The 25281-nt window shown below is 33.4% G+C and overlaps 4 protein-coding genes and 1 long non-coding RNA gene across 6 annotated transcripts; 3 read left to right on the top strand and 2 right to left on the bottom strand.

Annotated features, from left to right (window-relative positions):
- Positions 1 to 1138: 1138 nt before the first annotated feature.
- On the bottom strand, positions 1139 to 5342 carry LOC106297081 (ethylene-responsive transcription factor WRI1-like). The gene is made up of 7 exons (XM_013733362.1): positions 4966 to 5342; positions 4798 to 4880; positions 4661 to 4669; positions 4476 to 4564; positions 4276 to 4400; positions 3615 to 3691; positions 1139 to 1930 (listed from the first exon to the last, which is right to left on the bottom strand). Exons 1-7 carry the CDS (start codon positions 5166 to 5168, stop codon positions 1287 to 1289), a joined length of 1230 nt encoding a protein of 409 aa, XP_013588816.1. The 5' UTR covers positions 5169 to 5342; the 3' UTR covers positions 1139 to 1286.
- Positions 5343 to 10601: 5259 nt separating this feature from the next.
- LOC106296776 (vesicle-associated membrane protein 727-like) lies at positions 10602 to 12949 on the top strand. The gene is made up of 5 exons (XM_013733006.1): positions 10602 to 10797; positions 11082 to 11318; positions 11411 to 11609; positions 11707 to 11827; positions 12597 to 12949. The coding sequence occupies exons 2-5, from the start codon at positions 11129 to 11131 to the stop codon at positions 12807 to 12809; spliced, it is 723 nt and encodes a 240-aa protein (XP_013588460.1). The 5' UTR covers positions 10602 to 10797; positions 11082 to 11128; the 3' UTR covers positions 12810 to 12949.
- A 646-nt stretch (positions 12950 to 13595) lies between these two features.
- Positions 13596 to 14465, top strand: LOC106296865 (50S ribosomal protein L17, chloroplastic). The gene is made up of 2 exons (XM_013733102.1): positions 13596 to 13856; positions 13934 to 14465. The coding sequence occupies exons 1-2, from the start codon at positions 13646 to 13648 to the stop codon at positions 14341 to 14343; spliced, it is 621 nt and encodes a 206-aa protein (XP_013588556.1). The 5' UTR covers positions 13596 to 13645; the 3' UTR covers positions 14344 to 14465.
- A 1957-nt stretch (positions 14466 to 16422) lies between these two features.
- LOC106297665 lies at positions 16423 to 17103 on the bottom strand. The gene has a single exon (XM_013733865.1). The coding sequence runs from the start codon at positions 17101 to 17103 to the stop codon at positions 16423 to 16425; it is 681 nt and encodes a 226-aa protein (XP_013589319.1).
- A 745-nt stretch (positions 17104 to 17848) lies between these two features.
- On the top strand, positions 17849 to 19545 carry LOC106299399. 2 transcript variants are annotated; one of them, XR_001261773.1, is made up of 3 exons: positions 17849 to 18130; positions 18463 to 18729; positions 18864 to 19545. It is a non-coding gene; the product is annotated as an uncharacterized LOC106299399 (long non-coding RNA). The 2 variants fall into 2 exon arrangements; XR_001261772.1 differs by having other exon boundaries at positions 18233 to 18729.
- Positions 19546 to 25281: the final 5736 nt, after the last annotated feature.

Raw genomic sequence — 25281 nt, 5'->3', positions numbered from 1 at the left:
GTCAATGGAAGAGAGTATCATTTGGCTTACTATCTCACCGATGGTATTTATTCAAAATGGTCAACTTTTATCCAATCTATTCCAATACCACAAGGTCCGAAAGCGGGTTTATTTGCTCAACATCAAGAAGCTGCCCGAAAAGATGTCGAGCGTGCTTTTGGAGTCTTGCAAGCTCGCTTTGCCATTGTTAAAAATCCCGCACTTTTTTGGGATAAAGTCAAAATTGGAAAGATTATGAGAGCATGTATCATACTCCATAATATGATAGTAGAAGACGAACGAGATGGATACACTCAATTTGATGTTTCAGATTTCCATCCAGGAGAAGACACCGGAAGTTCACATGTGGATTTCATGTATTCTACAGATATCCCGACAAATATCGCCAATATGATGGGCGTTCGAACTAGAATTCATGATAGACAAATGCATCAACAACTCAAAGATGATTTGGTTGAACATATATGGCGTAAATTTGGAGGTGATGAAGACAACTACTAAGCTCAGACGTTTTTTCAAATAATTCGGTCTTATTGTACTAATCTTTGTTTTTATGTTTTTTTATAAATCTATGTTTTAAATGTTATCTCTTAATATGTTTTTTTTAATAAATAAATTTTATCTTTCAAAAAAAATTAATAATTTTTTTTTAAGAATCCTTGGTTAAGAAACTTCCATTGGACCTTTCAAAATGAGAATTTCTTACCAAAGGTTCTTAAACTTCATTTATTGCTAAAAAAATCATTAAGAACCCTCTTAAAGGGTTTTGGGTTGAACAAGCTCTTAGAGTTAAGTGGACTATGCAATAGGTGGTGGGGCATAGTCGATTGTGCTCATATTTTATCACAAAATCAACTATTTTTACATGAATTCAAGAGAGGACTCAATACATTTTATGGAGACACAGTCTGTCTTCATGTTGATTCTTCAAGTTGAATTATTGTCTCCATTGTGGCTTATCCCAAGTCTATAATTTATATACTTTAAAATGAGCAAACTCTATGAAACACACAAGGCCTTAACAATACCATTTTGTAGTTTGGTTATGCAATCTGTGAGCACTTTTAGCTCTGTTTCCGTTGTATGGTTCATTTAGTTTAAATTTTTTGATCTAAACTTAAAAATATAAGAAAAGAAGAGGGGAAAAGAGGCGAAGACATTGATTGTTCAGAACCAACGAGTAAGCCCTGAAACGAAAAACAAAAACCCTAGCGGAACTCAACAAGGACAAGATCAAGAAGCAAAAGAAATAGAAAACTCAACCCTATAATGCAAAGCTCTCTCCCTCAGACAGAATAGTTACAAGAAACAGAGTTTGTTGTTGTTGTTGTTGATGAAGCAGAGTCAGTAGAAAGGCAAGACAACGGAGAAGACGATAAAGAAGTTGGGCTTTCTCTTCCCACCACAACGACATCACAACAATCCAGATTCTCCAAGCTCAAGCATTCGTTCTTGCCTTCCTCAAACATGAAGTCTATGTCGTTATCCTCAAAACCCATCATCTCGTTGAAAAGCTCAGGATACTCTATGGGATTCTCATTCGAGAGGTTTTGATCTGTCAAGAACGGAGCAAACCCTGAATCCATCATACAGAAGTTCCAAGCCAACTCATTGCTGTCCGAAGAACGTTCCATCTCCATAATGCCTGAAGCATCTATGCCGCAAGTGACCGCCTCCACTTCTTGATGCTGCTCTGTTTTCTCTTCTTGATGTTCTTCTTCCACGTGCTCTTTCACTTCTTTCTTAGCTTCTTGTTTGGCTTCAGCAAGAACAGCCTCTTGATGGTTAGCTTGGTCCACACGGAACGGGAAAACGCCTTTTTTCTTTAGCCGGTCGATGTAATTACTAATGTCGAAATTGGTAACAGCGTTTGCACCTCTATATTCAATCGCAGCCATGTCATATGCTTCTGCAGCTTCCTCCTGCGTATCTGCAACCAATATCAAGTTTATTAGCTAGCACATACACGCAACATAGTTATATTTTCACCTTTAGTTAGACCATACGACTAAAAAGATCCTAGGGACAGTTTTGGACACTGTAGACGCAACACAGTTACATTTTCATGTTACTTATTAGGCCATATTACTAAAGATGATAGGGACAGTTTCTCGCAACTTGTTATTGCACATGCTTGCTAACTACTAACCAGATAAAGCCCCGACATGTGTTAAAGAAATGTTTTTTTTTATTTTCTTTTTGTCTGTTTCTTGTAATGATACCCTAATAAAGACAACAAAAATCTAGAGAATTGAGTGACGTGTTTGTGGGGACAACTAGGGTTAGACTATTTGTGTGATGCATAGGCGTGTACGAGACCATTTCTCACGCTCTAAACACTAAATATAGTCCACATTTCTTGCTAATTAGTTTTTTTTTGCTTCTTGCTAATTAATTGTTTTATTAATAATACACGAACGTACGATTACTAATTATTTAATAATTAGAAAACACCTACCCTAGTGTCAACTCTAAGCTCTAATAACTATCACTATTAAGTACCACTTTAGTGTAACTCCCATAATAATCTAGACAATTTAAAGTAGAAGTTAGAAGAAAATAGTATTCTTATCTTTTAAAAATACAAAATAATGAAGGCCAGATTTTGTTTCCAGGACAAGATGAAAGATATGGTAGAGACTAGAGAGAGAGAGAGGAGAGAGAAAAGAAAAAAAGAGAGAGAGAGGGAGGGAGGAAAGATCAAAAACGCACGTGAGGGCTCGTGACTCCTACTCAGAACAGTCTCAGCACTTACTAAACCATGTTAATAAACCACCAAACAGAAAATGAAAAAGTAGACCAGATCTACCTCGGGTTTGATCCTAGCCTACTGAACTATTTTGTCCCTTTTATGGAGTGAGGTGTTAGCACGTGACTGCGCCTTTACACTTGTAACATTACATTTATTCTATACATTACTGATTTCATTTTTTTTGTAATTATGCTCCTGGCTCCCCTCTCCTTTTTTTCTATTTTAAATAAAATAAGAAATAATATATGCCCCTTTGTTATAGAATAATGCCTATATTTTTGGAAAACAGAATCCAAATTACTCCAAAAAAACTCTTGAATTTGAAAAAAATAAAAAAATTCTTATATTTTTCAAAAATATGTAGTTAGAGATTAGTTTGAAGAAGTTTAGATCCCTTGATAATCAAAGGACACCGATCTAAACAATTAAGAAAACGGCATTACTACTTTTTAGTAAAGAATTGTAAATATTCATTGTGCAGTGTTCTGTATTTTGTATTCAGAGTATTGGATCCACAACAAAATGCAGAATTAAAAAGGTTATTATGCAGGGATCAGATAATTAAAGATAGCTGGGAAAGAAGAAAAGGTTGATTTGATTAAAGATAAAATCAATTAGAGTCAAGTGAGGGGACATGATGTCAAAACTCTCGTCTCACGTGAGTGTGTGTATCATTATCACACTCTATTATTGAATGAAAGACCATACTAATTTTTACTCTTTATGCCCAGTAGGCCAGTAGTGTGAAAATATCCGATTGTGTTTGTAATTTTTACAAAAAAAATTATTAATCTAAAAATATATTATCAAGAGTAACTATTTATAAAAGAAAAATAAAGAGTAAAAGAGGTACTGTACGTACTATAGGTGCCGAGGTATAAGTACTTGTTTCCGAAAACTCTTCCAATCCGAGCCTCCCATCTTCCGTTATGGTGATGCCTGTTTTTATTTATTTTTTTTATTTTTATTTTTTTTGCATTTTTATAAGTTTATTGTTTTCAAAATTTTCTTATTAAATGTTGAATGCATAAAACAAGCATATTGTGAAAAAAGAAGAAGTTATAACTATCTCTTTCTATACTAAACATATTGCATAAAAAGTTTAATTACAATTAATCATTATTAGTATTATGTTTCAAAAAGATACATTTTTGTATTTTCAAATACATATTTTATCAACTAATAATGATTAATTGCAAATTTCAAAAATTTAATTGTATTTACTGAATTTTTATTGGTTTAAAATTATTGCAAAAATATAATTACAAAAAACTATGCATTTATTACATGTTTTATTAATATGTGTGAAAATTTTAAAATATGTATATCTAGAAAGAAAGAGAGATAATATTCTAAAAGCAAATCTTCAGGAAAATAAAGTCCAGCTTTTAAAAAAAAAATCCCAAGAAATCATATTTCCTATTATTTTATTTTTCTTAATCACCGATTAATTACTGTTTTAAAAAGAATGAGGAAAAGAAAAACTAGTTTCTGAATTTAGTGTAAGAAAAAAAAAAGAGAACCTGGCGACGCCGCGATATTTAGAGACGCCTCTGGAGAAACCACTGCTCTGGCGGCGGAGAGAAGCCAAATACTCTTCTTTTGTGCCTCTCTGCATTTCATCCAACTCCTTTGTGTACGTCTCAACCTGTTCCATCATTTTTTTTAATTAACACAAGAAAACACAAACACATGCATCAACCAATCAAATTATTTTTATCACCGGAAAATTCAAGATGGTGTCGGGACCCCAGTACTTGAGAGCAGCTAGATCGTACGTATGTGCAGCTGCTTCCTCGCTGTCATATGCTCCTGCAATCACGCGTCAGAGCAGTTGAGATTCATTAGTTCATCCTCTTGACCAAATCCACTCTCTTTTATTTAAAAAATAAATTATTCGAAATTTACCCAGATAAACTGATGAATCCAAGAGTGAAGTAGTTGAGATCAAACAGACAGAACAAAAATCAAATCAATCAGTTGACAGAAAAGGCCAGATCTTTATTACAAAATCAAGATGGGTTTTGTTTTGTAAGATTAAGAACCTTGTTTGCCTTTCTTGTTCTGAATCGAATTCCAAGAGCTTTTATCCCATAGATGAGCCTCAAATCTCCCAGTCCATCTATGTCTGTATATAAAACATGCAATCCAAATGCAGTTTAGAAAATAAAATAAAAAAAATCCAATCATTTAGTTTTTTTTTTCAAACAAACCTGGTGACTCCTCTGTAGATAGAGCTGCGTCTGGCAGAGGCAGGACTGGTCGGGTTCTGTGGTTTTACATCACAAGGGGGAGATGATTTCTTAGCCCTTTTGGCTCGTTTAGGCCTTGGAGTCTCTGGTTGGTTCCGAAGGATACAAGATGAAGAAGTAGAAGATGATGTAGAAGATGTACAAGTGGTTAAGGGTCTCTTCATTAAATTCTGAGAAAAAAAGCTATTGTTTGAAGAGTATAGAGTTTGGGGAAGTGGTTTAGCAAAAAGAGGAGAGGAGAAAGGGGAAGTTTAAATAATAAAACCCTCGAGAGTTAAAAGGGCTTTTAGTTTTAATTAACAAAGAGTTCAAACACAAATAGTTGTAAGACCGAACACTTGGCCTTCTGTTGCAGCCATGCTACCAATAGCTGCACTCTCCACCCTGTCCTTATTTTGTATTTTTGATTTTTGTACGTTTTTCTGTTTCCATAGATTAATTTCTTTGTACGTTTTATGTTTGACAATTATTGAATATATATTTTTTATTCAGTTTTGGGTGAAAGAATCTGGAATGCAAAATATCTTAATTTGGTTTTGTTGAGATTCTATTTTTGAATTTGAAGAATCTAAGAGAGGTAGACTTTTTTTTTGTTTCATAAAAGAAAAATTGTAAGAAATAAACATAATTTTTATTTATTAATATGAAATCTGAATAGTTTTACCTTTTCGCATTCTAGATCATTTCCAACCATTTCTATTTTCAAAATTTCTATTATATAGAAAAAAGAAATAGAAATGATGTTTTTGCACTAATATATTACTTTATAATAGATAAATGCTATATTTTCTTCTATACATAAAATAATGCTATATTTTTTTTATATTTGTAGCGACGAATATGACATTTTTTACTTGTAGAAAATAATATAGCATTCTTCTATTATAGAATAACACAATGAAACAAAAACATATCTCTATTTTTTCTTCTATAATAGAAAACTGAAGTGGTCGGAGATCTTAGATTTAAAATTCTGTTTTCAAAAATATAATTTGCCTGTTTAAGCTATACATTATGTTCTTACCATTTTCATCTATATATTCTTTTAACATTCAAAATTTTCATCTATACGTTGTTTTAACATTCAAGAAGTTTAGTATCTTAAGTAAGTTGTAAAAAAATACAAAATGGTGGTGTCCATTGTTTCAAAAATTACTAAATGTTTAATGCGTGGCAATTCAAACATTTAAATAGAACGAATGTAAATTTACTTGTTTAAATGCCTACCATCTATAAAATTTTACACAATCATTTGTAAGTTTAATTGATACATTGTTTTATAACACAACAAAATAGAATATATATATATATATATACTAAGTATATAATCAAGTAAATATGGTAATATACAATGGTTTCCAAAAGCTAAAGTTGAATTTTAAATAGTTTAATAAATTAGTATGAATTACAATAAACTATTAATCATATTAAATCTCAGAGTGAAGATAGTTTTCAAATCACATTCAATCTAAAGAACAATATATGATTATTTTGGCAGCATATATATTTCTGAAATTAGTATTTATAAATGTAATTATAATTAAAAACTTATAAAAGTACAAAATAATTAAGTTTGTCATTTAATAATCTAGCATATGTCTTATAAAACTTTAGGTTTTTATAAAATTGTCTACATTCACTCAATTAAAAACCATATAATTTTAAATTTTACTAAATAATTGATGCTGTCTACAGATTTGTTTTTCAAAAAAAAATGTCTACATATTTCTACGGTTTATTGTTGTCTAAAGAAGCACTTAACATATTTTATAGAACATTGTTTCTATTTTTGGGAGTGGTTGGTTGGGTTGTTACTGTAAAAATTAGCTGAATTGGTATTGTAAGTGTATTAGTTGTAATTCTACAGCCGATATTTTAGCAATAAATTTAGCGGATTTTATAGAACATTAGTTCTATTTTTCCGAAATTTTAGTTGTAGTTACGATAACTGTAGCTATAAATTATTGGATGTACTTTAAAAAAACCAGGATTGGATAAAATGTGTTGAAACTGTAAGAAACTTTTATGTTATTAAAAATAACAATTTATAAAATTTATCCAAAATAAAATAAAAACCATCTAAAATATAAAATAAAAGAAAAACCACTATCTAACTAATAATAGTTTTTTCTACGAAAATTCCAAAAATTCATTGCAATCTCATCTCAAAAGCCTTCCATATATTGTCGAGAATTCACCATTGAACATCTTCATGGTCTCCAATCTCCTCATCTAATGTTGTTTGATGGCTGCCACCTTGCTCCCAATTTGTTTCAAAATCAGGATCTGGTATACTTGATTTCCGTACAAAGTTATGCAGTTTCATTGTTGTTGCCACAAGTTTTCTTGTCGTTTGAATGTTATATCTTACTCGATCTTTCATTATCCTCTATTTTTCTTTCAACACTCCAAAAGTTCTTTCAATAACACATCAAATCGAAGAGTGATACGATTAAACTTTTCTTTGTACTTGATGGGTAGTGCTTATGGTACCAAGATTATCTATATGGTGCTAGATATCCACGACGTAGAGCATATTCCGAATCAACAAGATAGTATTTATCTAAGTGGATGCAGAAAAAATAAGATCACTTTTTACAACTAATGAAAGAACCTATGCATCATGAATTCATGATCAGACCCAAGCACGCCAACATATACATACAGTGAACAACATATCTAAGTTGCATATTCCCATAATGTTCATGCTGCATTGGTTTTGATCTGTTGAAATTGTGGTTTTATGTTTTTTTTTGCTATAAGATATAGGGTTTGATGGGTTGAACTTTGTAACTGATTAACTTTCGTGTAGTGATTTTCGTTTAATGCATTAAGTGTGGTTGGGAAAAAACCACTTGATTAAAATACTTATAAACTTTATACAAAACTGAAAATAAATGAAAACTTAACTGTTTTCTTCTCTGCCCACGTATATCTTTATTCATTTTGTTAATAAAACCACAATTTTAATTGCTTCAGAAATTACATGGACCTTTGTAAAATAATAGAGATTCTTCTGAAATGTATTAAGAATCATCCAAACGACCTGGGGAGACAAAATGCCAAGAATTCCTCTGATCGAAATGGTTGAGACAATTGTCATATTCTTAGAACACAAGAAGTACACCTGTACATGAATTATGTGGATACTTGATTATATGATCACATGTAAGTATGTGAACTAGGCTTCAAAGACCGCAGGTTGCACATAAAATGGTTTTGGAATCTATTTCAAATACTTTAGCTTACAAATGAGATACATTAGAGATCAATATATACGTTCCAAAAAAGATTAACCATGCATGTATTGTTATCATATAAGCTCAAATGAAAACTTGCAGTCACATTTCAGGAAGAAACATGGCTAGTGTTTCGACACATCTTGAGATAGACAAAAGAGCTTTATTAAATATCAGAAGACAGGTGACATTGTTTACTCAAGACAAAGGCGCTGCCAAACATGGCTGGTCGACATGTCAAAATATATGAAACCAGAGAACAAAACTTAGGTTTACCTTGTATAGTGAATCTTTAAATTTACCTCTTTTTTTGGACCAATTAAAGTACCACGTAGATTATTAAATAAAAATATTAATTTTTTAAAAATAGTTGAAAAAATAATGACGTTAATTTTAGCGATGCTAACACCGCCGGCTAAACCCTAAATCTTAAATCTTCAACCATAGACCCTAAATCATAAATCCAAACCTAATTTAAACCATAACCCAAATCTTAGACTTTAAACTCAAACTGTATAATCCTAAACCCAAATACTACATGGACAAATTGTATTCAGTGACTTTTCCTCAAAATTTCTTACCACACACATACACACTGTATTGTATGGTCATGGGGGGGGGGGGGTTGAGTATAGGTGATTTGGCAGTGGACTGTAGCTGTGTTGGCAGTTTGGAACTATAGTTGTGTCGGCTAGCAACAGAAAACTAAGAGCATGTTTATCAGTTTGTTTCTCAGCCTAGGTTTTTTAAATTTTTTTTATCTTTTATTTTTATTTTTTGGCCGATTAAATAAAATAAAAAAAAGGACCAATCGCGGACCGTCACGTGTCGTGGAGCCCGCAAAACAGTCTAAGCAACGGAACGAAAACGTCCCTTCTTTTGCATACACAACCAACGTCTTTTGTGTCTTCTGTGGGGCCAACAAATTTTCAATTAATTTTTTGGTTATGATACTAAAAGTAAGCAACCCCTATAAACATGCTCTAAGAAGTCAAAATGAAGTTTATTAGGCAGAAGCAGCTAAGGAGCTAGTGATTCTGGACTGGTCTATTATCTTGGTTTGAGCACTTCTAGTTAACAAAGTCTCTTTTATGGTGTATTTCTATATAGAACACATAACTTTCAGGATAACATTCAAACACTGTATTATATGGTGCAGATCAGCTATTCTATCCGAAACTTTAAGAAATGGTACTTAAACTAAAAGGGCACTGGGAAAACTGAAAAAAAATCATTTGTTACAAATGTCCCAAATTCTTATGTTGAAAACATTGGGTCCAGTGTTGTACCTAAGATAGGATTTGCCGTTGAAGAGACCAAGGAGCTGTATTACGTGAAGGTAGTGTTTTTTTGTTTTTTTTTGTAAGATTTATAAACTTGTCTCCAGCTTCATTTGATAACATTGTGATAAGAACACATACACTTTATCAATGAAACCAACCTACACAATGTCAAATCCAATCCTGTCTTGAATGTCTACAGAGAAACAAGCCGAAACAACAAGATTGCAGAATTATCATGAGGAAACTATGAAAGACTCTCCAACCCTTTTATATTAGGCTCATCTTCACCAAACTTCCTTTGCTTCCTCTCCACGTATTTATGGTTCACCAGCAGCAAAAAATCGACTCAAATTCTACAAGGCAAGTATTTTTACTCTTCTCTCCTTCCACATTTTCAAGCATGGTATTATAATTTGCGTCGTGTTTCTTCTTCAGACTTAGCTTAATGCTTTGAGGCACTTAATTCTCGACGTATCATGCCTGATCAAAATCTTGAATTGTATAGTGATGGTTAGTTAAGTGACAACAGCTTTGTTTACAATATCAGGCGGAAAATGTGTGTTTAGACATGCTAAAAGATTGTCTGAAAGCAATGTGGGATCACTTTTTGAAGACATAAGTTTTAGTCACTGTGTTTTTGGTGTGTGTTTTGCCTGATCGTGTCACTGTTTTCCAAACTTTGCTGCTTTTACATATATATCGTTTGATTGCAAAAAATTATTTGAGTTTCAACTTTGTTTGCGTGTACGTTTTTATCAGTTCATACGCAATATGGTATTGATGACTTTACCCACAAGGCATCCAAAAAGAAATGAATTATCTTTCTTCACTTTACAGTTTACCAAGGTTATTAAACCAAGGAATAAAAAGATCATTTTTATCAATAATCTGCACAAAATTTTCATTCTACTTTGGTTCGATTAATTTGTTTATTAGTTATTAAAAATTTAAATTTTACAAGATTGATGACAAAAAAAAAAATTACGGTTTGATTTGATCTAAACTGAAAAATAGAAATGGTATAACGTGAAAGCAAACCGAACATAGTTACGGTTTAATCAGCCTGGAATTTATCTAAACCGAAAAGAGGCAGAATAAAATAGATACGCTTTGATCCAGCAAACCAAGAACCGAAATCGATTAACCGAGAAACAATAAAAACCAAACGGTCATTTCGTCTCCGGCCAAAAAAGATGATAGAGCTCATCTCTTTGTATTGATTCCAGAGACTTTGAGCCTAACCCTCCTTCATCATCAAGCCAAGTCTCAAGGTAGTCTCTCTCTCTCTCTCTCTCTCACTGTCCTCTCAATCAATTTTCATCTCTGCTGCTACAACGGCTAAGCGTGGTTTGATTCTCGCTTAATTTCGTCTTCTCCTTTCATCGATTACTTCCTCCTGTAACTAAATTAGCGCCGATCGTTGAATTTCGTCGTTTCTTTTATATAATCAAAGCATCCGATCGTTGGTATCCTTTTCGATTATCTATATGATCAGCGAGAGCCGATTCTGAGATTATGATTAATGTTTGCGTATCTATTTGGTGTTGTATTCCAGATCTGTGGTGTAGATCGGTTGACTTCTTCTCTAAAGGGCTTCAGAGAATGAGTCAGAAGGGATTGATATACAGCTTTGTTGCCAAAGGAAGAGTCGTACTAGCCGAGCATACTCCTTATTCTGGAAACTTTAGCACCATTGCTGTTCAATGTCTTCAGAAGCTTCCCACTAATTCCAGCAAGTATACTTACTCTTGCGATGGCCATACCTTCAATTTCCTCGTTGACAATGGTTTTGGTGAGTTTTTGTTTTCGATTCTTGTTTGTTCGTTGAAGCTTTCTTTCTTTATTTGATGATGATGATGCCTTTTGATTGTGTGTATATGTTAGTGTTTCTTGTGGTTGCTGATGAGTCCACCGGAAGAAGTGTTCCTTATGTGTTTCTTGAGCGTGTTAAGGAAGATTTCAAGAAACGGTATGGGGCGAGTATAAAGATTGATGAGCCACACCCTCTTGCCGATGATGACGAAGACGATGATTTGTTTGGTGATCGGTTTAGCATTGCGTACAATCTTGACAGAGAATTTGGGTCTGTCTGTACTCTGTAGCCATAGCTATCTGATATCAGTCCTTGTTTTTGCATTGCAATTGTATGCTTAGTCTTTTATTTTTTTCCTGTCTAACAGGCCAATACTCAAGGAGCAGATGCAGTATTGCATGAGCCATCCTGAAGAGATGAGCAAACTTTCAAAGTTGAAGGCCCAAATAACTGATGTCAAGGGCATTATGATGGACAACATAGAGAAGGTATGCTTTTGGGTGTTACAGGAAAATGCCAACTAGATGAGCGCGCTAGCTATAACTCAAGGTTTTGTAGAAAACACAGTAGAGAAGGATGCTTAAAAACTCATAACGTCGGCAAGAGATATTTGATCCCGAATAACTAGATCATTTTTTCATGGTAGTTCTGCTGATAGAGTTATCAAGTGTTCCTATTGCAACCATCCTTTCATTATTCTATGTCTGATAAGTTATATTGTGTGCTCCAGACGCCTGTTAACGTCGTAAATCTGTGACATATAGGGCTGGAGTATCTAAGGCTGTTAGATAATAAGAAGTTGCATGCATTTAGTAAGCCTTGGACTGCTATTATGTCTTTAGACCAGCCTGGTTTTGATACTAGGACAAATGGTATTGTTTGGTGTTCTCTTTTGAATGCATGTCTTTTTAGTCCATGCAATGAGTCATATCATTTGGGTAAGAAGTTACTAGGGAAGCCTAAAAGATATACTAAATGGGTTTATCATAGCATGAACTCAATTATGCTAGTGATAATTCAAGTCATGATATTATCATCTGTCAGCTTTTGCACTATGGATTATGTTTGTATTTGCTTTCGGTGTGAGGTTCAATACGTTGTATAGCTACAATTTTGTTGGTGTTTGATGAGGTTAGGCAAAGTTGAAATAGGACCAGTTAGTGTAAACAATGCTGAGATTTATCGTAGCGTCTCCCGCAATAAATTGGTTTGTTCCTTTTCTGATCATTTTTGTGGTAAAATTATTGATGTTTACAGGTTCTGGATAGAGGAGAGAAGATAGAGCTTCTGGTTGACAAAAGCGAGAACCTACAGTTCCAAGCAGATAGCTTCCAGAGACAAGGGAGGCAGCTAAGAAGGAAGATGTGGATACAGAGCCTGCAGATGAAGCTGATGGTGGGAGGTGCTATTCTCTCCTTTATTCTCATCGTTTGGGTTGTTGCTTGTGGGGGTTTCAAATGTTCGTCATGATGTTTGGTTTCGTTTGTATCTGTTTGATCATCATTCATCACCTTATTTACGCACGTAATACACATGCTCATGTTTGTAAATGTTGGAACTTGTAATAACATATCATCATCATTATTGCCACAAGCTATCTTTAATGTTAAGTAGGGCAAAGATCACATGGGTGGAAAAAGAGACACAAAGTCATTCTCCATGTTTCTCGTTTATAAAGCGGATATATGGAATCGATTTCATATATAGGTTTTTTTTTTGTCATCATCATATATAGGTTAAAAGTCAGAAATAATATAATATCATTGAACATGAAATAAATTAAGTTAATCTTAATAAAATATATTTAATGTAGATAAATATTTTTAAAATGTTTTCTTTTTATACTTTTAACCCTAAAATTTTAATTCTAAAATCTAAATTCGGAGAGTACTACTAGTTTTTTTCTCTCTTTAAAATATAGAAATTATATTTTTATCTATTATGCCCAAAAAAATATCTTTATCTATAAATTAATATTTGATAAATTTAAAAATTGAACTGGTAAAAATAAAGCATAATTAGATAAAATAATAAGATAATAATTTTTAAAATATCATATGTAAATATTATAGCCCAATCAAATTAAAAATTAAAATTATAAAGTTTATACAAAATAAAAAAAATATTGTAAACATTACATTACACAGCCCAAAAAAGTTATAATCTCAAATGCAAATATTATCGGATTTGGGCCCATTGAGGCCCATGAGAATGTCTTTGATAAAACACAGTCCTCCTCCTCTATCTTATCCTTTCTAGTTTCAACTCCTCCAATCTCTGTAGAGAATCGAATCACACTGCCTGTAATGGCGATTCCAATGGCAATGGCCACACCTACAGACTCCGTCACTAGAGTTTGGAGCATGTCTTCTTTCAGATCAGCTCTCCCCTCGTGCCGTTTGCCTTCCTCGAATTCTCGCACTCTTCGCCTCCCCGTCTCAACTCCTTCACCGCTCCTTCTCCCATCTTTCTCGGGCCTCTCTCCGGTCAATCCTCTCATCTCAACCGGACTCCCAGGTAACCTCCCCCTCTCAACAGAGATAAAACCGCTTCAATCGTTTGAATCTCCAAAACGTTTTTTTTTCTAAACGCAGATTGGAAAAGCTTCGAGAGTGGATTCAAAATCATCGACGGTGGTGGTCGCGTATACGCCATGAGACACGGGAGGAGAGTCCCGAAGCTGAACAGACCACCTGACCAGCGGAAAGCCCTTCTCCGTGGACTCACGACGCAGCTCTTGAAGCACGGGAGAATCAAGACGACCCGAGCTAGAGCAAGTGCGATGAGGAAGTTTGTGGATAAGATGATTACTCTCGCTAAAGATGGGTCTCTGCACAAGCGAAGGCAAGCTCTGGGGTACATCTACGAGAAGCAGATCGTTCACGCATTGTTCGCTGAGGTTCCTGATAGGTACGGGGAGAGGAATGGAGGGTATACGAGGATCATTAGAACTCTTCCAAGGAGAGGTGATAATGCTCCTATGGCGTATATTGAGCTTGTTTAAGAGAGGTTGTTGTCCCTTTTCATTATTGCGTAATTGCTTGACTTTTGTCTTTGTAATCGACAGACTTCTTTGGTCAATGTGGTTCCTTTCTCTTTCTATGATTAAAGAGTGTGAAGTGAGGAGATGGGTTCCTCTGTGTTTTCTGGTTAAAAATTGATTACAACTCATATTATAGGTTTTGGGTTTGTTCTTTACTTCTTTGTTACGAGTTTTCTAGTGAGATGTAATGAAAAACCAGTTTTAAAAAGAACTAGACTCGCACCTATTTATGCTATTTGTTTTTTATGTCACTGTTTAGGATTGTACAAAAAAATTCGAATTCGAAGAATAAAACCGATTCCAAAACGATCCCAAACCGAACTGAATCCTCAAAGATCTGAACCGAATATGAAATCTCAAACAGACCCGAAAACGAACCCGAATGTCCACCCCTAATCACTATTACATATCCTATATGTGTCATCATAGGTTACAAAAATATGTGTTATCATATATATATATATATATATATATATATATATATATATTTTTTTTTTTTTTGTCATCGAAAACAGACTCATACTGACTCTGTGAACCACATCGAGAGATCCTGATCCATGTGAACGACGAAGGATGGTTGTTTCCTGACATTGCGTGCTAGGCTATCCGCCGTTGAATTTTGCTTCATTGGTACATAGATGATCTCTGATTAATCGTATTTTATATGTACTATCAAATAAGTTTTCTTATAATTAATAATATTTTATACGTACAATCATATAAATAATCACATATATTATATTTTAAAATTTCAATGTGAAATATAAAAACCATAATTTAAGTTGGGTGTTTGAAATTGAGCTTTGTAATGTATTTTCTTATATATATTGAAAACATTTTTATAATGGTTATTGGAAAATATGTTAGTAAAAATCAAATTTTGAATATATGTATATTTCTGAATGAATTTTTGATATAAATTAATTTTAAATTATTATTTTGATTTGAATATGTATATCAAATAACATAAATCTATTACTTTTTAATATAATGTAATGGATTTTCAATTTTTTTAGTAGTATAAACTATTATTTTTTTCCTAACTTACTGTTATTTATGTTTTTAAATAACACTATTTTTTTAACATCTATATATGTTGCTAAACAAAAGTTTAAAATATTTATACTTTAATAAGATAGATTTCAAGTGGAGTTGAAAGAAGGATAAATAGTAAGCCAAGGGCCAACAATGGAGAATAGAGTTTAGGTTAATTCACAGCTTGGTGCTCATTTCACACTCTTTGTTCTGAACTTTCATGGAAGAAAAGTCGAGGGTGATCTCACAATCTGAAATAGCTTCTTGAAGATTCCTAGCAGCTTGACTTTTCATGGGATCTTTGGATTTGTTTCCAACACAATCTTTCCGCACAATAGATCTTGTACGATGTCACTTAAATCAACAACAAACTCACCGGTCTGGAGAGTAAGACGACAGGGGAGAATCGATGAACCTTTTCTCCGGAAAGCACCCGAAGGGTAGATGGACATCACCCACTTGCTTCTCCCCGGTATGCGACTTGCGATTCTTCACAAGAACCTGGCCGACTTAAGTGTGAAACTGAGCTGAACCTCAATACTCGAGGCCATGCCTTGTAAAGCTGCACATTGGATCCGAATTCTCGAGTTTCTTGCTTTGTAAACCGGCAATGCCAAGGTCAAGGCAATGATAAAGATAAGGATTAGAAGAACGGTGCTGATACAAGAAAACATGCAGCAAAGGCACCGTTTGGGGTAACGTTTAAGCTTGATCATGACAAATTTATTATGTATTATTATGACTTTAATTATAATCTGATTTGCTGTTCTTTGACTTTTTCTCACATGAAAAAAGTTAACAACATAGACATATGTTACGTTATCACATTGATTGTTAATGACTATCTGATTATCTGAACATGGATTATATGAAAATGAGAAAAAGGCAAAAGCTTTTGTTTTTATTTGTTCTTATAGCAAATAATACATGGGACCCAATCATACATACACAAGAGATAAAAGATTTCAAGAACAAGAAAAGTATAGATCTATAGATTAAAGGAAACTACAGCTTGGTTGAATACTTACAATGTTGACTCGTAACGTTGCGACTCGAAACAGAGATGGTCACATCGCAGGAAGCAGACGACTTCACTTTAATCTTGAACATGTTGAAAACGCATACTTTCCCGGCGACCTTGACAAAAGCGTTGACCGGGATGGAACCAGACATAACGTCACTGAAAACTTGCGACTCGGATAGTAGTCTATCCGCCATTAACGTCAGCGTTATGTTCATACGCAGCGTTTTCTGCGGCCCGACTTTGTTCGCCGGGAGCGGCGCTTCGCCTACCAACTGGCCTTTGTAGTTAAGCAACGCAGACGTGGAGCCGAAGCTGAATCCGACCCGGTTTGGGTTCTTCAAGGCGAGATGGGCTTGGAGCGTTAGGTTTAGGTTGGCCTTGAGGTTGAGGACGTCGACGGAAGTTCGAAGCCGTTCCACGGCGACGGAGCCGACGGTAGCGGTTGGGTTTTTGGGTTTGAAAAGAGTAAGGCCTAAGACGAGGAGAACAATAAAGATGAGGAGGAGGATGAGGATGAGGAGACTGATGCAGATACAGATTTTGCGGTTGCGTTTTCCACCGCCGCCGTTTGGAGGCTGCGTTTCCATGTCAGCGTTTGACTTTGGTGCTTCTGCTGCTAACATGGGTGCTCCTGCCTTCTCCTTTTTATCATCCGTGTTCATCGTGAAGCCGCTCTCTCTCCCTACGCCTATGTAGTTCTCTGAGCTGTTATTTTTTTCGGTGTTTTTTATTTTCTTATTTGTTCTTCCAAAAGAAGACTACTTGTTACACGTATTTATACCAATTTTTGGAATAAAATATTTCTACATTTGCCACGGCTTTTATATTTTAATCATTTGCTTAATTACGGCAATAAATTAATAAATGGTCTGAAGGTTTTCGATAGACTTTCTAGAAATCTCATTGATACTTATAAAACTAATCGATTAATAGAGTTCGAATGACGGTAATGGTAATACATGTGGTCAATGCCAGAATGCCAAGGTTGGTTATACGTTGAGCAGCGCTGATGTGCATATTGATTAATTAAATAACTACGTGAGAAAACGTGTATCATTCTAATTATTAGTATTACTATTTTGTTTTCCAACGAGTGCATTAATTGAATTCTTACAACTATAATTGGAGGAAGAATGGAGATGATAAAATCTTACGATACTAAAAGGGGAATATGGTGAGTCTTTAAGCTGTTCACATCAGTACGAAAAATCAACCTATTAAAAATTAGTTTCCTACCACGTCACATTAAATAACTCAACACAGTTTACATACGGGCTATTTATGTGGGCTATCAATACATTTCTAATTGGCCCATATAAAGGCCATGTCGCCTAAACCTATTTTCGCTAGAAGCGTTGATTTTTGATCATCTACGACTCTTCCATTTCGTCGTCACCGTTTCACCGTTTCAGTTCTCTGTAATTACCCCGATCCACTCTTGATCAATTAATTATGTTATTTACTCCTTTCTTCGTACTTGCGTTCCACCTCCCTCTGGTTCTCCTCCTATATAAATTGCTATGTCTAATCTTAAATCCAACCAAAAATCCAGAATATCCACTGATAAGCAAAGTCTATGAAATCATGTATATTCTTCTTCCTCACCCTCATCTCTACGAAACATTTTCGGAAATTTTTCAAGTTCTGGATGTTATACGGAGAGAAAAGCAAGACGGTCATGTAGTCATGGTAAGATTCTATTTCATTTTTCTTCGCCTCACCCTGTGTAAAGTTCACAGCTTTTTATTTTGAGATTCACTTAGTCGTTGCTGTGTAAATACGAACTTGAAGTGCGGCAATTTCTAAGGATGGAGGCACTGGAGCAAACGATCATGTATCCATCGATCCAAATCATCTAGCACCCATCGAACCATTTTGTTCGGACGCTCTACTTCCCTCTCTAGAGAGAGTATCAAAGAGACAATCTAAGATTTTTCATTTCTTTTTTAATTTTCGATTTTGAAATATTACAAGAAAATTAAAAATCGTATATTCTATTTCCTTTCATCATTTATATTAAGGGAGGATACAAATTGTCTCTGCTGGTGGAGAGACAGAGAGAATACGATTCCGGAAACATAGCTGGCTAAACTTGGCAAGCTTTCTACGTCTTCTTCTTCAAGCTCTTGCCTTGCTTCAGTGAACATCGAAGAGATTGTGGAGGGAGTGGCGTCGTTAATAGCTTTACAGAAGTGGAGAGCAAACCAGAGTCTGTTGTTGCCGACAGTGCTGTGGCAGAATCTTCAGGTGTCGTTTTATCTTGGCTTCTCCCTGTGATTGAGCCCAAGGTAAAATTGGATAGGCTAAAATTCGATTCATATGTTTTGTATGCCGATCTTTTATCGGGTTTGGATCCAATCCCTTTTGGATGATTTTGAACTCCCGGCATGGTTTGATAATTTGGGGTTTGTGGGTTTTCTAGGTGACGGTAATAAAAGCTTTTCACGAGTATGAACAATGCATGTGGAGGGGTCTTAGTGTTATGACAGGGCTGAATCATAATCATCATCAAAGCCTAGGCTACGTAAATCGAAGACTGGGAGACAACAGAAAGTTGCTCGCATTCTTGCCGAGGATGCTGCTAAGTTTCTTCTATTGCTTCTATTTTTAGTTATTTTACCTCTGTGCTATTTTTAAGATTCCTATTTTTCTGCGCACTACACTATTACTCTCACACTTACATAAGCAGTGAAAGCTACTTTTTAGCATCGATCGCCACGGTGATCATCACTAGGTAATGTTTTTATTAAGCACTTTTGATTATCAATAAAGATTAGAAAAATATACATTCTCAGTTTTTCTTATTGAACGCTCATGATAAGGCAACATTACATTAATGTCAGATACATAACGTTGATTACCAATATTGAGTTGTTATTTGCTAGAGTCTTTTTAAATTGTGTTTAGTTATTTTGTAGGAAGTTTGTAACTTTTTCCAGAATTACTTCATATAAATGGTGAAAGTTTATAGGATCTTTAACTTTTCTAAAGGATATTGTTAATTTATATATTCTCTATAATGAATCGTTAACCCTCTTGGAATTAGTAGAGAACAATTGAGAGTCATTTTCTTGAAAGTTTGTTAATAGTTCTGTGTCCCATGTTTTGAGTCCTATTTTAGTTAATACGCATAGTTGATTTGAAGTTAGCAAGACAAAAGAGTGTTCACTACAAGAAAAGAGTGTCAACTCCGACAAAAGTTTTCTGAACAACTCAGACAAAAGTTTTCTGAGAACATGCATCATCGGAAAATTTGCTTCAACTTTACCAGAAATTACTGAGAAACTATAAATTTCATCTGAATATTCTCGGAAATTTCCTATGAACAATATTTGTCAAAATTTGGTCACAATATATAGTCGAAATCTTCCGAGAATTGTTTTTTGTCGGAATGTTTGTTGGTATTCTTTCGGGAATTACCGACGGCAACGAAGTCTCTGAAATTTGTCGGAAAAATTGACGGAAAATAGCCGGAAGAGTTGTTGCGTACACGTGTTACGATGGCAATAGTTTCCGAGGAGACATCGACGACAACCGGCGTCAATAGTTTCTCGGTTTGTGATAATTTGTTGGCGTTCAAGTTAAGTTTAATTTCTTAAATCAACCATCTCCCCCATAGAAAATTACAATTTTGTAGATCTCGCTATAATCCTTTAATCTTCTCAAAGATATTTTCAACCACGCCTCTCTAATCCTTTCAGCCGACCAATGTAGTAACATCTTAAGCTTCTTAAAGTTCTCTTATGCTTTATATTCTTATTATATCATGGTCAGATGTTGTTACTTATTGAAATAAAGTAGATTTTTTGGGCAGATCTTGTGATTTTGCTTCGTTTGCTGTGGGAGGAGAACGGCGACTCTGGTGTGTGGTCTAACAGTATCGTCTCGATGCGGTGAGGGATGGGTTGTCTTGTCCACTTTCGTCTCCTCTGCCGTTGTCAATTCTTCTTCTAAACTAGATTGTAAGCAAGTTTGATACCTGGCACGGCTAGTTCTTCACAGCATCTCAGATCCGACTTTCCAGATATCGAAGATGTCATCTTCTTTGGCGTGATGGCTAGGGTTATGTGTTGTATCCGGTCTGTATCGGTTTTCTTCTCTAACTTTGTTTTATGTAAACCACTTATAATCTCTCCGATTAGGATTGGTATATATATTAATACATATTATTTTAAAATACTATTGTGTAACTAGACTCGGCACATTAAACTAAACCGGTGGTTTGGTTGAACTAAACTTCTGCTCCGGTTTTTTTTAATAAAACTTTTACTTTTTAAAAAAAAAAAAATTTCTGAAATTCTCAATAATTTCTCGGAAATCACCGAAAACATTAAGACAAAACTGTTCATCGGCAATGTTATCAGAAGTATCTCGGTTGTTTCCGACGATAGTTTCCTAGAATATCCCGAGAATTTTTTTTTCGTCGGTAATTTTCCGACAAAATCACGATGATCATTGTTTTCCGACGCTCAAACTCTGACTAATTGTTAATCATCGGAAATACGACGGGTTTCATCGATTCCGACAACGTTGCGTGGTATTTTGCTGTCGGCATGTAGATTTATTCTTGTAGTGGTTACACTCCAATTCAACTCATTACAATCCTGGTGTACATTGATGAAATTGTGTGAGCATAACCTAGTTTTGGGTTCTCCCGCTAAGTCTCACAGAAACTTTGAAGATCATGACAAAGAATATATACTTTTTGTTCTATTTTTTAGCTTCATATTTCATAAAGAAACATGTGAAGAAGACGGTTAGTTCTTTTTGTACACAACATTGTAAGACTGGATGCTTCTGTTTTTAACATTTTTGAATATTTCATCTATTTTTATTACTTTATATTTTTTTGTAACAACTCACTTTATATTATATTATACCAAAAATATTCACAAATGTCATATCAGTAATATTGTTACTAAGTTAGCATAATTACTGACTCTAAATTTCTGAATAACATAAATAACAAGCCTTTATTTTTAGTACTACACAGAAATTAAATTAACTTAAAAAAATAATGTATGAATTATTATTTACCTACATAAACATATTTCAGTTGATTAACATTTTTAAAAAGGTTCCAAAAAAGTTGTAACATGATATAGTTTCCAATTTAAAAACATCAAAAAGGGTATATACAATTTGATTTTAATAATGTAATTATAATTATAGGACAAAAATTAGATTTAGTGAAGTGTATAAATTAGATACCCTAAAATTATGGTAAATTCAAAAATTGAGGTAGTCTTCAATGAATTTGACTATATATACATGTAGACTTTATAGAAAAATTATTAAATTAATTCTTTGGGCAGTTATTTTTGATTCATGCTGTAATTTGTTTTTTTTTTTAAAATCAAATTCTTTTAAACGGTATATTTATAATTATCAGATTACATGATTAGTAAAATAAAACAAAAATATTTATTAAAATTCTTTTTCCCTATAATTAATATTGAAATTACTGGAAACAAACCCACACGTCAATCCCTGATGATAATAAATAAATGTTTGTCAAAATCATCAAAAAGAGAAAAGGTGTGATATAAATGATGCATTAAGCATAAACTGTATTTCTTTTATTTTTCTTTACTCAAAGCTAAAAATATATTTTAAACAAAACCAAGTCTTTTTTTTGTATCACAGCCTCTTAATTTTTTTTAAAATAATGACAGTCTATTAAACCAAAATAAGCATTTAGTAAACAAATGAATATAGTAAAATTCAAACAAAAATGTGTATTATAAAATATAATAATAGCCAGTTCTGTACATAATGTATATACTAGATGTATATAGATGGTAAAATTTTATATAATCTTAGTACATGAAAAATATTAAAACACATTATATTCAGTACAATATAAAACATAAAAGTAAGTCATATACTAATATTCAAATTAAAAAAAATTATAACACATAATCCGCGCGTAGCGCGGTAAAATCTCTTGTAATAGTAAAGAATATAGAAATCATGGTAATCACATGGCTTGGTATTACTGTTCTGTCGCTTTTGCTCATTTCGTGTACTAGTTTACATTATGTTCAATGAATAAATAAATCGACCGTCTTTGTCTGGGCCAATTCTTTCATTTACAGGTTAGATTCTTCGAATACAGTAAAAACTCTATAAATTAATAATGTTGAAACGATTAAATTTTATTAATTTATAAAATTAATAATTTATGAAAAAATATTTTTATAATTTTTTTATCTTAAATATATAAATGTTATCTTAAATATAAAAAATATATTTGTATATATATATTTCTAAAATAAGAAAATATTAATTTTTGTGTACATACATTAATTAAATTTTTAAAGTTCGATATTCATATTATTTTATTATATTATTTGGTGTATATAAAATATGTTTTAAAGATTTTAAATTTGGTTTAGATATAATTTTACTAAATCTCATCAAAAATATATTAAGTTTTAAAATTATATAAAGATAATTCCATTTTAAAGCCAAAACAAACAATATAATAGTTTGTTTGTACATATATAAAATGTATATATACATAGAAATTATTAATTTATAATTTTATTGGAACCATATATTTACATAGACTTTTTATAAAAAATATTATCTTATTGATTTATATCATATTTTGAACCGGCAAACTTGAATCTGAAGAAATTTATTAATTTATAATGTTTATTAATTTATCGAATGTTAATTTATAGGGTTTATGTACGAGATAAGGAGGGTTTCTAGGCCTTTAATGGAGTAGCCAGAATGTTTCACTTCTACATATTGAATTTAATAGCTTGATGTTGTCAAAAAAAAAAAATAGCTTGATGTTGTCAAAAAAAAAAAATTAATAGCTTGATATTTATGAACATTAAAGTGTCCAAGAAGACATCACTAATGTTGTGCCACTTTGTTACTGATTTCCAAGATTTAGTACAAATGATTTAAACCTAGAATAAATGACAAGATTTGCCTGACTTTTACTAATTCATCAATTTTGTATTAGAGTTTATTTTTGTTTCACAGAGAATATCATCTTATATTTTAATTCAGAATTTTAACTAAAACTCAATTTTAACCTCACTTTTAATGTATTAATTAGAAAAAAAATATTTTGTTTAAAATACAAACAAAATTAATTATATTTTATTATACATGAAAAATTATTATATGATATTTTTTTATAAAATAGAAGGGATATATATTTATATTTCTTATACTTTTGTATACTACTTCAGTTTTCTATTCAAGTCTAAATCAGTTTTTGATAAAATAGTTTAGGATTCATTTAAGTACTAGTATTGATCTCATGTTTCGCATGAAAAATTTATAATACAAATATAATATAGATGGATAATTATAAGTATAAATGTATAGTTGCACATTGTTTTGAAGAAAATTAGAGAAAAGGAGAAGCAACAATCATTTTTCCAAATTTCAGATTTTTTAAACCATTCTATAAAATGATATATCGAAAAAGACTTAAAAATTACCTTAAAGAATATATAGAATCGAGTTTACAAAAAAAGGGGATAGTTGTAATTTCACAAGGGGATAGTTGTAATTTCAATAGCCTTTTAGGTTACTTTTGCCTTTGACCCAAGTTGGGGTATTGTTTTGGGTTTGACTCCAAGTTTTGAGTCACACTTGGCAATTCTCCCTAAAGAGTATATAGAATCGAGTTTACAAAAAAAGAATATATAGAATCACTGAAGAATTCAACTGCTCGCTGCCTATTATTTCTAACAGTCAACAGGATGCAGTAATTTGTAAATTACATTGTGTTTTGAAAAGACTGCAGTAATATGTAGCTGCTAGTATATTCCTCTGTTAATTTTGTCTCCCAACATCCCATGGGAGCAACAATTTTGCCATTTTTCTGAATATCTGAAACATAAAATTTAAGTTAACACCAAGCAGTGCACCACCAAAAGAAGATGAGAGCAGTAACAGTTCTTTGGGGAATAACTCAAAGCAAACACGAAACGCTGTGGCTGAAGCTTTGGAAGACATAACTGCTCTATTCTATGATGAAGAACGCAATGAGATATATACAGGAAACAGGCACGGCTTTGTTCATGTGTGGCCAGTTGACTTCACATTACACCATCATCGTTAGCTACTATTACTACTGTATTATTTGGTTTTCTTGAGTTGTGTGTAGTGATCAATCTCTTTCAACTTAGTAGTAGTGTCTTTAGGCAGCCATTTGGGTTGCTGTGAAGCAAACGTGTGTTGTGAGTCAGAAAGAAAGCCTAATGTGCACACTAGTGTATCATTGTACTTGAACATTTGGGGTTTGCATAATTCTTGTTATAAATCCATGATATGGATATGTGGATTGCCATTAACCATCAAGGAGGTTTACATCCGTCCAGACTATCCGGTCCGTCTACACCCGTCTCCGGTTCGTCTCATCCGTCCAAGACTAGTCAAGATGAAGACTCATTCAACCGGAGCATTTATGAGCTTTGACCAAGTCTAGATATTTGTGGTCAATATGTAATAAATGTGTAGATACTCTCCTTTGTTGTAAACCCTTGGAACCTCCACTATATATTGATAGTGAGAGCTAATGAGAAAGACACAACTTTCACAACAACACTTCTCTCATATTTCTAACACGTTATCAGCACGATTGTGCTCTCCACCTGAGAAATCTCTCTCAGCCGGCGATCCTCTTTCCGGCCAGCTCCTCCGGTGCTCAGCCTTTGCTCCACCGGCGCTCAGCCTTCTCTCCACCAGGCCAACTCTCTCTCTCCGCCGGAAAACTCCTCTCTCTCTCAAATTCCGGCCAACTCTCACGGTGGTCCTCTCAGATTCTTGTGGTGAAAAAGGTAAACAAATCAAAACCTTGAAATCTA

This window comes from Brassica oleracea, chromosome C6 (genome assembly GCF_000695525.1).
Source record: "Brassica oleracea var. oleracea cultivar TO1000 chromosome C6, BOL, whole genome shotgun sequence".
NCBI lineage: Eukaryota > Viridiplantae > Streptophyta > Magnoliopsida > Brassicales > Brassicaceae > Brassica > Brassica oleracea.
This window is presented reverse-complemented; position numbering and strand designations above follow the sequence as displayed.